The 13,981-nt window shown below is 43.8% G+C and overlaps 1 protein-coding gene across 5 annotated transcripts in view; it reads left to right on the top strand.

Moving 5' to 3' along the window:
* LOC115159498 (retinoic acid receptor RXR-alpha-A) overlaps positions 1–13,981 on the top strand; it is a 181,869-nt gene that overhangs the window by 144,924 nt on the left and 22,964 nt on the right. For 3 of the 5 annotated variants that reach the window (XM_029709282.1, XM_029709281.1, XM_029709285.1), the window contains exons 5-6: positions 1–148; positions 5,309–5,493. The exon at positions 1–148 is cut by the window's left edge and continues 32 nt beyond it. In XM_029709282.1, the coding sequence (XP_029565142.1) occupies positions 1–148; positions 5,309–5,493 (333 nt within the window). The remainder of the gene's footprint in view (positions 149–5,308; positions 5,494–13,981) is intronic. The other 2 variants (XM_029709284.1, XM_029709283.1) reach the window with 1 other exon arrangement.

Below are 13,981 nucleotides of genomic sequence, written 5' to 3'. Positions count from 1 at the left end.
TGTAAAGGCTTCTTCAAGAGGACAGTGCGGAAGGACCTGACCTACACTTGCCGAGACAACAAGGACTGTCTGATCGACAAGCGCCAGCGCAACCGCTGCCAGTACTGTCGCTACCAGAAGTGTCTGGCCTGTGGAATGAAGAGAGAAGGTACAGCACATGCCGTTGAGGATAAAGGCCCATTTACACTCTCTCTCTATCTATCTTTGTCTCTCTCTATCCATCTTTATCTCTCTCTGTCTCCTTATCTCTCTCTCTCTCTCTCTATCTTTATATCTCTCTATCTATCTTTATCTCTCTATCTATCTTTGTCTCTATCTCTCTCTCTATCTTTATATCTCTATCTCTCTCTCTATCTTTATATCTCTATCTCTCTCTCTATCTTTATCTCTCTGTCTCTCTCTATCCATCTTTATCTCTCTCTCAATCTATCTTTGTCTCTATCTCTCTCTATATTTATGTCTCTATCTCTCTCTCTCTGTCTATCGTTATATCTCTCTCTATCCATCTTTATCTCTCTCTCTATCCATCTTTATCTATCTCTCTCTCTCTCACACACACACACACATGCACACACACAAGAACCCTCAGTGTCAGTCTTGTCAGAGTTAATCGTTTAGCTCCTCATGAAGAGATCTCGGAGTGTGTTGAGATCACTTGTGTGATAATGAGAGCTCCACTCATCCTCCTCTTTATTACTACTGAATGAAGAGCACTAGTTGCAGAGGACTTCCTCAGAGGCGCTCAGCATTGAGATGAGATGCTAATGGACGTCTTAATTACTGATTATTCAGATCAGGGCTGGTTCATTGACAAGACTTTAGCTTCAGAATGTTTCAGTGATTGTTAGCATTCACAGGCAGACCTATTCATGATTTCAGATTCCCCTTGAAGAACAATGATTTACCACAAGGGAGGGTAGGAAAAGAAACGGGGGGGGGGGGCGGAGGGAGAGAGAGATGAGACAGAGAGAGGAAAGAGAGAGTGGAGGGATAGAGAGAGAGAGAGAGAGAGAGAGAGCACAAGCTGTTGCCCTCAAAAGAGGTAGTTTTAGTACTTCATAAGAGAGGAGGATATTAGTACTCTTAGCACAGTTCTCCATCAGAGCAGTGGCATCACTATCTACAGTGATGTATCTACAATACTATTTTAACTCCCAAGTCCAGTCTCAAAATATTCTGGCTTTAGAGACACAATGTGGTATTCCAGGTATTTAGGGACATAATCGGAAGCACACAATCCAGTTCCATATCAGAAATCACTTTATGTTATGCTAGGATCAGCTTTCCCTATTCTGAACATGAACCACCGGACCAGGCCAAAATAATACAAAACAGATCCTAGACCAGCATGAACAGAAAGCTATCACACATCATTAGCCTATAGCCCGGTGTTCAGTTGTTCAGCCCCACCCATAACCAATGAGCATCAGACGCAGAACAAAACGAAAGCAGAGGAAAAGAGTAAACAAGAGAGTCTAGGATAAGTACATTCTGAGAGCTTTTCTTTCCCGGGCCAATTTGTCTTGACCTCAACATGCACCCCTCCCCCCTCATTATCCCTCCCTCCTCTATTCACTCTTATTTATATCATCATGGGGCTCAACCTCTGTTCAAGGATATGATCATTTACTGTCTTTCACCTCACTGTGCTGCCTAAGCCCCCCTGTACCCTGAGGCAGGGGGAGAGCAAGGCAGCGGTAGTCCAGAAGGCTCAGCGAATCCACAGAAAAACTGGATTAAATGAATTGATGCTCTCCCAGTCAGAGGAAGGGAGAAATAAAGCATGATTTCAGCCCTCCTCACCTCTCTCTGACTCCAGCACAACTATTCTACCCTTGGGCTGACTTCCACTGCCAGACAGCAGTTCCTCTAAAATGGGGCCCCTCGTCCCCCCCTCATCGTCCCCTCCTCCTCTCCCCGGTCTCCCCGTTCTCTCCTTCCCAGAACCCCCACCCCTGTGATTCAGTATTTGGAATAGAAACAGAAGGAAAAAGAAGAAAAGAGAATATGAAGTGTCTTGGTCTGTGTGTAGATGTGTGTCTAGGTGTGTAGACGGGTGTAGATGTGTGTAGATGTGCGCCTAGGTGTGTAGATGTGTGGATGTGTGTGTCTAGGTGTGTGGATGTGTGGATGTGTGGATGTGTGGATGTGTGTGTCTAGGTGTGTAGATGTGTGTATGTGTGTGTAGGTGTGTAGATGTGTGGATGTGTGTGTCTAGGTGTGTAGATGTGTGGATGTGTGTGTCTAGGTGTGTAGATGTGTGGATGTGTGTGTCTAGGTGTGTAGATGTGTGGATGTGTGTGTAGGTGTGTAGATGTGTGGATGTGTGTGTCTAGGTGTGTAGATGTGTGGATGTGTGTGTCTAGGTGTGTAGATGTGTGGATGTGTGTGTCTAGGTGTGTAGATGTGTGGATGTGTGTGTCTAGGTGTGTGGATGTGTGGATGTGTGTGTCTAGGTGTCTAGGTGTGTAGATGTGTGGATGTGTGTGTCTAGGTGTATAGACGTGTGGATGTGTGTGTCTAGGTGTATATGTGTGTAGGTGTGTGGATGTGTGTGTCTAGGTGTATAGGTGTGTAGATGTGTGGATGTGTGTGTCTAGGTGTATAGGTGTGTAGATGTGTGGATGTGTGTGTCTAGGTGTGTAGGTGTGTAGATGTGTGGATGTGTGTGTCTAGGTGTGTAGGTGTCTAGGTGTGTGGATGTGTGGATGTGTGTGTCTAGGTGTGTAGGTGTCTAGGTGTGTGGATGTGTGGATGTGTGTGTCTAGGTGTGTAGGTGTGTAGGTGTGTGGATGTGTGTGTCTAGGTGTATAGGTGTATAGGTGTATAGGTGTGTAGATGTGTGGATGTGTGTGTCTAGGTGTATAGGTGTGTAGGTGTGTAGATGTGTGGATGTGTGTGTCTAGGTGTATAGGTGTATAGGTGTGTAGATGTGTGGATGTGTGTGTCTAGGTGTATAGGTGTGTAGATGTGTGGATGTGTGTGTCTAGGTGTGTAGGTGTGTAGATGTGTGGATGTGTGTGTCTAGGTGTGTAGATGTGTGGATGTGTGTGTCTAGGTGTATAGGTGTGTAGATGTGTAGATGTGTGGATGTGTGTGTCTAGGTGTGTAGATGTGTAGATGTGTGGATGTGTGTGTCTAGGTGTATAGGTGTATAGGTGTGTAGGTGTGTGGATGTGTGGATGTGTGTGTCTAGGTGTATAGGTGTGTAGATGTGTAGATGTGTGGATGTGTGTGTCTAGGTGTATAGGTGTGTAGGTGTGTGTGTCTAGGTGTATAGGTGTGTAGATGTGTGTGTCTAGGTGTATAGGTGTGTAGATGTGTGTGTCTAGGTGTATAGGTGTGTAGATGTGTGTGTCTAGGTGTATAGGTGTGTAGATGTGTGTGTCTAGGGGTATAGGTGTGTAGATGTGTGTGTCTAGGTGTATCGGTGTGTAGATGTGTGTGTCTAGGTGTATCGGTGTGTAGATGTGTGTGTCTAGGTGTATAGGTGTGTAGATGTGTGTGTCTAGGTGTATAGGTGTGTAGGTGTGTGTGTCTAGGTGTATAGGTGTGTAGATGTGTGTGTCTAGGTGTATAGGTGTGTAGATGTGTGTGTCTAGGTGTATCGGTGTGTAGATGTGTGTGTCTAGGTGTATAGGTATGTAGATGTGTGTGTCTAGGTGTATAGGTGTGTAGGTGTGTGGATGTGTGGATGTGTGTGTCTAGGTGTATAGGTGTGTAGGTGTGTGTGTCTAGGTGTATAGGTGTGTGGATGTGTGGATGTGTGTGTCTAGGTGTATAGGTGTGTAGGTGTGTGTGTCTAGGTGTATTGGTGTCTAGGTGTGTAGACGTGTGGATGTGTGTGTCTAGGTGTGTAGACGTGTGGATGTGTGTGTCTAGGTGTGTAGACGTGTGGATGTGTGTGTCTAGGTGTGTAGACGTGTGGATGTGTGTGTCTAGGTGTGTTGACGTGTGGATGTGTGTGTCTAGGTGTGTAGGTGTGTGGATGTGTGTGTAGGTGTGTAGATGTGTAGGTGTGTAGGTGTGTGGATGTGTGTGTCTAGGTGTGTAGACGTGTGGATGTGTGTGTCTAGGTGTGTAGGTGTGTGGATGTGTGTGCCTAGGTGTCTAGGTGTGTAGACGTGGGGATGTGTCTGTCTGTTTGTCTAGGTGTGTAGGTGTGTGGATGTGTGGATGTGTGTGTCTAGGTGTGTAGGTGTGTAGGTGTGTAGGTGTGTGGATGTGTGGATGTGTGTGTCTAGGTGTGTAGGTGTGTAGGTGTGTGGATGTGTGTGTCTAGGTGTGTAGGTGTCTAGGTGTGTGGATGTGTGGATGTGTGGATGTGTGTGTCTAGGTGTGTAGGTGTGTAGGTGTGTGGATGTGTGTGTCTAGGTGTGTAGGTGTGTAGGTGTGTGGATGTGTGGATGTGTGGATGTGTGTGTCTAGGTGTGTAGGTGTCTAGGTGTGTGGATGTGTGGATGTGTGTGTCTAGGTGTGTAGGTGTGTAGGTGTGTGGATGTGTGGATGTGTGTGTCTAGGTGTGTAGGTGTCTAGGTGTGTAGGTGTGGGGATGTGTGTGTCTGGGGGACTGTTTCTGTTTATTGGGGAATCTAGAAGGGAACCCAGAGTCGGTGCAGAGCACACACACACACACACACACACACACACACACACACACACACCTCTCTCCCAAATCCTCTGAGGGTGGAGGTGCGGTTTGGCCTGCCTCGGCCACAGTGAGCCTCTGTGTCTGCTCAGCACACAAATCACTTCCTGTGTCTCCCTGCCAAGCCAATCACACAGCAGATCCAACAAGGCCCTGCTTTACCCAGAGACTTAGTGAGACTGTTATTTACTGGACAGAATGAAAACCACATTATATTGGACAAAGTCCCCATTTAATGTGTGTGTGCTCCAGTCAGTCTCTCAAAGCCATTCAGTCACAGTGTCTGGGGTAAACATGCAGGGCCTAAATGAGGAGTGACATCCCATACATTATTAATGTCTAAATATATGATGGCCTTGAAAGGCGCTTGTTGTTTGTTATGCTCTGAATAGACCCAGCTCTTTGATATCAGACAGCTGAAGAGGGGGTCCTTGTATGGAGTGATTTGTGTGTGTTGTGTTTACACAGTACTGTGTTTCCTTTCATGTCTCTATTCATGTCACCTGTAATTATGGGGACTGTTTAACTCTGTCTTTACATCAGAGCATGTTATAATAATTGTACACACTCTCTATTTACATATGTACACACACACACAATACACGCATAAACACCGCACACACTAGACAACACCGCAGCAGCAGTAGTGACCGGAACCAGTTTTGTTACACACAGCCGTCCAGGAGGAGCGCCAGAGGGCCAAAGAACGCAGTGAGAACGAGGTGGAGTCCACCAGCAGCGTCAACGAGGACATGCCCGTGGAGAAGGTCCTGGAGGCAGAGCTCGCTGTGGAACCCAAGACAGAGACCTACATCGAGACCAACCTGGGCATGCCATCCAACTCGGTGAGTCACTACGCCGTACTGTATGGCTCTGGAGAGCAGGAGCCGCTTACACACTCACTTATGTACAAACACACCAACACACTGATCCACATGTGTACATGCACACGCACCAGAGTATGTGAGCGGAGTTGAGTGGTCGGAAATCCCGCTCAACGGTGCGCACCGCTGCTCCATATCCTTTCCAACCGCTCCGCTATAAACCGCTCCGAGCTCACAGGGAGAAAAACTGCCGCTCATTAAAATCACAGTTTAACCAACATCCATCTATTTTTGTGACTACCTGGACCTGGCATTTGGTTTTGAAGTATTGAAACCAAACCATAGGATTTTAATGAAAAGTAATTTAATAAAGATGAAAAGGTGAACATATGAAGAGCTCATCATTTCAAATAGGCTACATCAGTGGTTTCCAAACTTTTTATAGTCCCGTACCCCTTCAAACATTCAAGCTCCAGCTGCGTACCCACTCTAGCTCCAGGGTCAGCGCACTCTCAAATGTTGTTTTTTTGCCATCATTGAAAGCCTGCCACACACACACTATAAGATACATTTATTCAACATAAGAATGAGTGTGAGTTTTTGTCACAAGCTTGTGGGAAGTGACAAAGAGCTCTTATAGGACCAGGGCACAAATAATAATAATCAATAATTTTGCTCTTTATTTAACCATCTTACATATAAAACCACAGGTTAATGAGAAAGGTGTGCTTGATGCTCATATCTCTGCAATGTTGGGTTGTATTGGATAGTGTCTGTCTTAAGTCATTTTCCACACACTGTCTGTGCCGGTATTTAGTTTTCATGCTAGTGAGGGCCGAGAATCCACTCTCACATAGGTACGTAGTTGCAAAGGGCATCAGTGTCTTAACAGCACGATTTGCCAATGCAAGAAACTCTGAGCGCAGCCCTGTCCAGAAATCTGGCAGTGGCTTCTGATTAAATTACATTTTCACAGAACCGCTTATTGTAATTTCGATGAGGCTCTCTTGTTCAGATATCGGTAAGTGGACTGGAGGCAGGGCATGAAAGGGATAACGAATCCAATTGTTTGTGTTATCCGTTTCGGGAAAGTACCTGCGTAATTGAGCACCCAGCTCACTCAGGTGCTTCGCTACATCACATTTGACATTGTCCGTAAGCTTGAGTTCATTTGAACACAAAAAATCATACAATGATGGAAAGACCTGTGTGTTGTCCTTGTTAATGCAGACAGAGAAGAGCTCCAACTTCTTAATCATACCCTCAATTTTGTCCCGCACATTGAATATAGTTGAGGAGAGTCCCTGTAATCCTAGATTCAGATCATTCAGGTGAGAAAAAACATCACCCAGATAGGCCAGTCATGTGAGAAACTCATCATCATCCAAGCGGTCAGACAAGTGATAATTATGGTCAGTAAAGAAAAGTTTAAGCTCGTCTCTCAATTAAAAAAACATGTCAATACTTTGCCCCTTGATAACCAGTGCACTTCTATATGTTGTAAAAGTGTTACATGGTCGCTGCCCATATCATTGCATAGTGCAGAAAATACACGAGAGTTCAGGGGTCTTGCTTTAACAAAGTGAACCATTTTCACTGGTGTCCAAAACGTCTTTCAAGCTGTCAGGTATTCCCTTGGCAGCAAGAGCCTCTCGGTGGATGCTGCAGTGTACCCAAGTGGCATCGGGAGCAACTGCTTGCACGCGTGTTACCACTCCACTATGTCTCCCTGTCATGGCGTTTGTGCCATCAGTACAGATACCAACACATCTTCACCACTAAAGTCCATTTGATGTCACAAAGCTGTCCAGTACTTAAAAAATATCCTCTCATGTTGTCCTGTTTTCCAGTGGTTTGCAGAAGAGGTTGTCTTCCTTAATTGATCCCCCATAAACGTAACAGACATATACCAGGAGCTGTGCCAGGCCCACCACATCTGTTGACTCATCCAGCTGTAACGCATATAATTCACTGGCTTGTATGCGAAGTAGTAATTGTATAGCTCACCCCATAAGACACTTATAACCCCTTCTTATTAATGGTATCTGTTGCTTTTATACGTCTTACTACTCGAAAGTCGTCTTTATTCTCGCTTCAAAAACTCCTGTGGCTTATTTTTCAAATTGTCATGTTTTGTTTCTAAATGTCTGCGCAAGAGTGAAGGTTTCCCACAAGAGAGTAACGGTTAATGTGATTGGATGTTAATTATTTGACTAGGCTACCTGTATTTGACATTGTGTTATTTCACTGAACACTAGATGGTTTAATTTGATTTTTGGCAGTGAAACGAGGCTACTCAGGTGATAAAAAAAACTCACCCAAATGTATAGCCCTGTTGTAAAATATAAATGCACTGATTGAAAATGTGAATTTGTATTATTTATTTATAAATAAAAATGTTCTTTTTTTTCTTCAATGTGAATCACATTGATTCTGTTTTTGCAGTAATGGACATTAATAACATGTAATCAGTGTTATCACAACAATTTGCCACACCATTAGAGTTCAATTATGCTGCAATCTAACAATCTCCATTATCCTCTCTGGATGCCCCTAGACTCCCCAGGGTCTTGCTTGATTAACAGGGAGCAGCCATTAGCCAGCGTGGTGGTGTTATTTTTATTAGATTTTCTTCCGTTTTTACGTGTTACATCTCTGTGGTGAAAGATGAGAAGAGGCTGTGGTTGTCATTCTCTTAGGATGGGAGGTATCCAGGGCTCTGCCACCTGATGCCTATCACTGAGATGAACAAGGTAGCTGTGACTATTCTACATGCATATCCTATGTTCTCCTTGTATGGCACCTTACATCACAAGTCCACTAGTTCACCTGTGCACCCTGACATCTGCAGTCTCCCAGCCACCCACCTAAGCTATGTGAGGCTCTCTCTGTTCATTCTCTAGACTCTCTCTGGCTCAACCATGAATAATACAACAGCCAGGCTGTTCCTGACAGCATCCCACCAAGCTCTGGTTTTCTCAGGAATCCTACCGGAACGATAGACAGAGAGCAGTTGTGCAGGAGAGGAAAGGAGGGAGAGAGAGAGAGTACTTCTTCTGGGACTCATCTGCTCTGGGAGGGGTGGGGGGACAATGTCCTGTGAAGTGAAGGTAAGAACTCTGAAGGCTGTTATGTGAGTAAATGAGAGCCATCTTTGGGAAGATGGAGATGTACGTGATGAGAGTTGACATTAGGGAGGAGAGAGGGAGAGGAGAGGGGATGGGAGCTCTGACACACTAAAGTACTGTGTGTGTGTGTGTGTGTGTGTGTCTATCTGGGCTGTGCCTTGCCGTGGTGGCTGTACGTCTGCTGGGGCTCTGACGCCAACAGGGGGTGCCATGCAGGAGAAGGAGGAGGAAATCAAGCTTTTCTAGAAATCTAGCTTTGATAAAGGCAGATTAATATCTTGCAGGAATTGTTTTCAGTTGTCTTGGTAGTTTTCTAGTCATTTCTAGTGGATCCATATTTTTAGATTTTCCTTTACTTCTTGCTATGATTTAAGGTAATGATTGTAATGGGGAGTTGTTGTTCAGTAGGCCATGTAGATTAGGTAATATATGACATTGTAGTTAATCTAAATTGCCATAGCTATAGACAACTGCTGAGATACCACTTAGTTCCCAATCCACTGATATTTCAGTTGACTCTGAAAATGATAACCAAAATCATATGAAAAGTTAGGAGTACAGTACCAGTCAAGAGTTTGGACACACCTACTCATTCAAGGGTTTTTCTTTAATTGTACTATTTTCTACATTGTAGAATAATAGTGAAGACATCAAAACTATGAAATAACACATATGGAATCATGTAGTAACCAAAAAATTGTTAAACAAATCTAAATATATTTTACATTTGAGATTCTTCAAAGAGCCACCCTTTGCCTCGATGACAGCATGGCACACTCTTGGCATTCTCTCAACCAGCTTCACTTGGAATGCTTTTCCAACAGTCTTGAAGGAGTTCCCACATATGCTGAGCACTTGTAGGCTGCTTTTCCTTCACTCTGCGGTTTGACTCATCCCAAACCATCTCAATTGAGTTGAGGTTGGGTGATTGTGGAGGTCAGGTCATCTTATGCAGAACTCCATCGCTCTCCTTCTTGGTCAAATAGCCTTTACACAGCCTGGAGATGTGTTGGGTCATTGTCCTGTTGAAAAATGATAGTCCCACTAAGCGCAAACTAGATGGGATGGTGTATCACTGCAGAATGCTGTGGGAGCCATGCTGGTTAAGTGTGCCTTGAATTCTAAATAAATCACAGACAGTGTCAACAGCAACGCACCATCACACCTTCATGGTGGGAACCACACATGCAGAGATCATCCGGTCACCTACTCTGCGTCTTATAAAGACACGGCGGTTGGAACCAAAAATCAGTTGATGTTGAGATGTGTCTGTTACTTGAACTCTGTGAAGCATTTATTTGGGCTGCAATTTCTGAGGCTGGTAACTCTAATGAACTTATCCTCTGCACCAGAGGTAACTCTGGGTCTTCCATTCCTGTGGCGGTCCTCATGTGAGCCAGTTTCATCATAGCGCTTGGTGGTTTTTGCGACTGCACTTGAATTTTTCGGATAGATTGACCTTCATGACTTAAAGTAATGATGGACTATCGTTTCTCTTTGGTTATTTGAGTTGTTCTTGCCATAATATGGACTTGGTCTTTTACCAAATAGTATTATCTTCTGTATACCCCCTACCTTGTCTAAACACAAGTGATTGGCTCAAACGCATTAAGAAGGAAAGAAATTCCTCAAATTAACTTTTAAGAAGGCACACCTGTTAATTGAAATCCATTCCAGATGACTACCTCATGAAGCTAGTTGAGAGAATGCCAAGAGTGTGCAAAGCTGTCATCAAGGCAAAGGGTGGCTACTTTGAAGAATCTCAAATATAAAATATTTTTAGATTTGTTTAACATTTTTTGGTTACTACATGATTCCATATGTGTTATTTCATAGTTTTGATGTCAACACTATTACTCTACAATGTAGAAAATAGTAAAATAAATAAAAACCCTGGAATGATTAGGTGTGTCCAAACTTTTGACTGGTACTGTAGATTAAACAAGGGTAGAGCGGCACAGTCAGTGTTGGAACGTGCGGTGTCCCCTTGACAGGCAGTCTCGGTGATTAGGAACCCCTCTGGTCCGGGGACTGCCCCCCCCCAGCGGGCACTCCTTTAGGAGGCACTGCCCCGTGTGTTAATGAGTCCCAGGGTCGGGGCCCCTGAGTGCACACCATGAATGGGCACCGCCACTGTCTAATGGCTGGGGTTTGACCAAGCTGAATAAAGTCTGTTTATCTCATGGTGACCTAGAACAGGAGTTAAACAGGCGTTAGTAACATGCCTCCAGTCAGACAAGCCAGGGCCTTCTCTTCAAGGAGGGAGGGGGGTAACACGCTATCATTTTGCCATGCTGTGGAGTCTGTCTCTCTCTCTATATATCCCTCTCTCCTTCTCTATCCCTTTCTCTCATTTTGTCTTGTGTGTGTTTTCCAACCTTGCGGTGCTTCAATCTGTCAACTTGTATAATTCTTTGTCTCTCTCTTTGGACAGACACAGGAGAGAGAGAGAGACAAACACATAGGCGTGCTAACGTTATTTAGAGGGTACTTGGTTGATGTCTCAATATACTCTTCTACAACTCCAAGAGCCAATTATGAAGACTTTACATAATTTAGTTGGGAATTTGGATTATGGACTAATCATCTATTGACTACCACATTTCTCTTTGTTGTCACGCAACTGTAGTTTAAGCAGAATATGAGACATTTAAAAGCCAGTCTCTCGTCTCCACGAGTTATAAAAAATTCATAGGACAGTATGCAAGCCAGGCATTTCTGTGAGAGGAGAGGCTATCCACTGTGAATAATGCAAACCAAAGCCTTTAATTCAGTCTGGGAAAAAAATACACTCTTGTTTGTGGCAGGCATTAAGAGGTGTCCTCAAAGCGGCTCTCATAAGCCCAAACGCTCTCACTCTCTCTCTACATCTCTCCCTCAGGGGAGGGTTTCGCCTCTCCCTCTCTCCTCCCCCTGCTCGACACGTTTTCAGAAAGCGATCAGCTGGCCCCCTATCCTCCAGAGTGAAGGATGTTCACAGAGAAGAAATGTAAAATAGTTTCTCTCACAGACACGGCTTTTTCCACACATGCACAGAATAGTGAACTCCTAGGTTCATGTCATTCTCATTGTCCCAGACCTCAGAAGGCATTGTGATCTCTTCCGCTGTGACTCCCCATAACATCCCCTGACAGCTGTCACCTTACAGTAAGGACAGTGAGTTAATGTGTGATCATGGCAGGAGTGTGGTCTCTGTTCCTTCCTGTCATCTTCATGGTGTATACAGTGAGAAACAAGGTCAGTGTAAACACGGCTAAGAGAGCCATGCAACATTCATGAGCCTTTACCGTGTTTCACGAGAACTCTGGGAGTTGTATTCTTATGAGGGGCCTCGACAGAGACACAGCATACAGCCCCTTTTGTTTTGGTTTGTTTGGGCTGCGGCTGCCTTTTGGAATGAATTAGCGGATTTGTTTATGGGTTTGGAGGAGAAATACAGGCAAAAAACTGTCGCGCTGAGCAGCATCGTCCACAATGTCTCCCACGGAGATCAGATGGTGAAATATTTATAAGATGCTTTTGTTCTCTGCCCAAAGAAAATCTACTTTCAGTTTTCAAAACAGTGCCGGCTTTGTGTCTGGTTAACTGTTTCATACTGTTTCATGTAAGTGTGGGTAGTCTTCGGTCTAAGCATTAGAAGTAGAGGACGACTGGAAAGAAGGAGAGGTGGAATGAGTTTTCCTCATCTAACACTAATCTTCTCCAGAGAGCTGTATTTCATGTTGGGATCCTCCAAGCTTTCAGCATCGATCTGTGGGATTTGGGGAGAGTGAGAAGTTGGGGAAAAGTTTACAAGGCTTTTGTTGTTGTAGATTTGTCTCAGACATACTGAGAATCGGAGCATCATAATATACATTTAATCCATCCCCAGTTAACATTATGTTTTTGTGATTGATAATACTAGCTAGGTTTCCATCCACTTTGGGACAGAGTTTCGTGCTAATATTCAAAAATCCGCATAAAGAAAATGTGCACATTTTCCCACCAGTGGTGTGTTTCCACCAAACTGACTTGATGCAGATAAAAATCAGTGCGTGATGTAGTGCACACAAAATGTACTTTTTCGCTCAAGTTTTCATGTACCGATAAAATGGGTTTCCATTGCATTTTTAACTCTACCAATAGTTTTGTCACAAATAGCAAATGTGCCTACATGTACTCTGGTCTTGGCCGTGCGCTCTAAGCAACAGCTTGCAGATAGTGTGGGAAGGCTGTGCAGGTAGGTACTAGTCTACATAATGAGATTATTATGGATAATATTTGTATTTGTCAAATGGTAGTCAAGCATCGATCAACATGTCACCAGAATCAGACCCTCAATATTAGGTGGAAAGGAGCATCAAGATCACTGTGCAATTTCACCACCCTGTGAAGTTCATCATAAGTTATTTCATCTTAGCCTAACAAACTGCATGGTTACCCGAGTCGTAGTGGGAGGACCACGCACCACATCATCGCGTGATTCCAAGATGACTTTGATATGATATTTCCACCGCCATTTCTCGCATAATTATTTTTAGCGACACAAAAAGATCCCACCATGTCGAACGAACAAATTATCTGTAGGCATTTATAAAATTGTACCGAAACTTCCTGTTTCCGTCACAGCTGTCATGATCGAAAACATTTTTGTATGGCTTTACTCGCGTAAAAACTGTGGATGGAAACGTGGTTATTGATGCCAATTTGTTCTTTCATCTGTATATATTGTATACAGTATACCAGTGACGTGCGGTGAGGTCGTGGCTGGGTAGGCACTGGCTATTATCAAAGCCAAATTTACTCACAAATAAACCTTGATGGAGCCCAAGTTCATCATACAAAAGTAACATACAGTATTCATACCCCTTGACTTTTCCACATTTGACTTATTCCAACATGTGTTACAGCCTGAATTCATAATGGATTAAATAAAACAAATTCTCACCCATCTACATACTATTCTCCATAAGGAAAAAGAGAAAACATGCTTTTAGAAATGTTTGCAAATGTATTGAAAATTAAAGACAGAAATATCTAATTTGCATAAGTATTCACACCCTTGAGTCAATACTTTGTAGAAGCACCTTTGGCAGCGATTACAGCTTTGAGTTGTCATGTGTATGTCTGAATCAGTTCTAAATCAAATCAAATCAAATTTATTTATATAGCCCTTCGTACATCAGCTGAAATCTCAAAGTGCTGTACAGAAACCCAGCCTAAAACCCCAAACAGCAAGCAATGCATGTGAAAGAAGCACGGTGGCTAGGAAAATCTCCCTAGAAAGGCCAAAAACCTAGGAAGAAACTAGAGAGGAACCAGGCTATGAGGGGTGGCCAGTCCTCTTCTGGCTGTGCCGGGTGGATATTATAACAGAACATGGTCAAGATGTTAAAATGTTC

The sequence above is a fragment of the Salmo trutta genome, chromosome 23 (assembly GCF_901001165.1).
Source record: "Salmo trutta chromosome 23, fSalTru1.1, whole genome shotgun sequence".
Taxonomy (NCBI): Eukaryota; Metazoa; Chordata; class Actinopteri; order Salmoniformes; family Salmonidae; genus Salmo; species Salmo trutta.
This window is presented reverse-complemented; position numbering and strand designations above follow the sequence as displayed.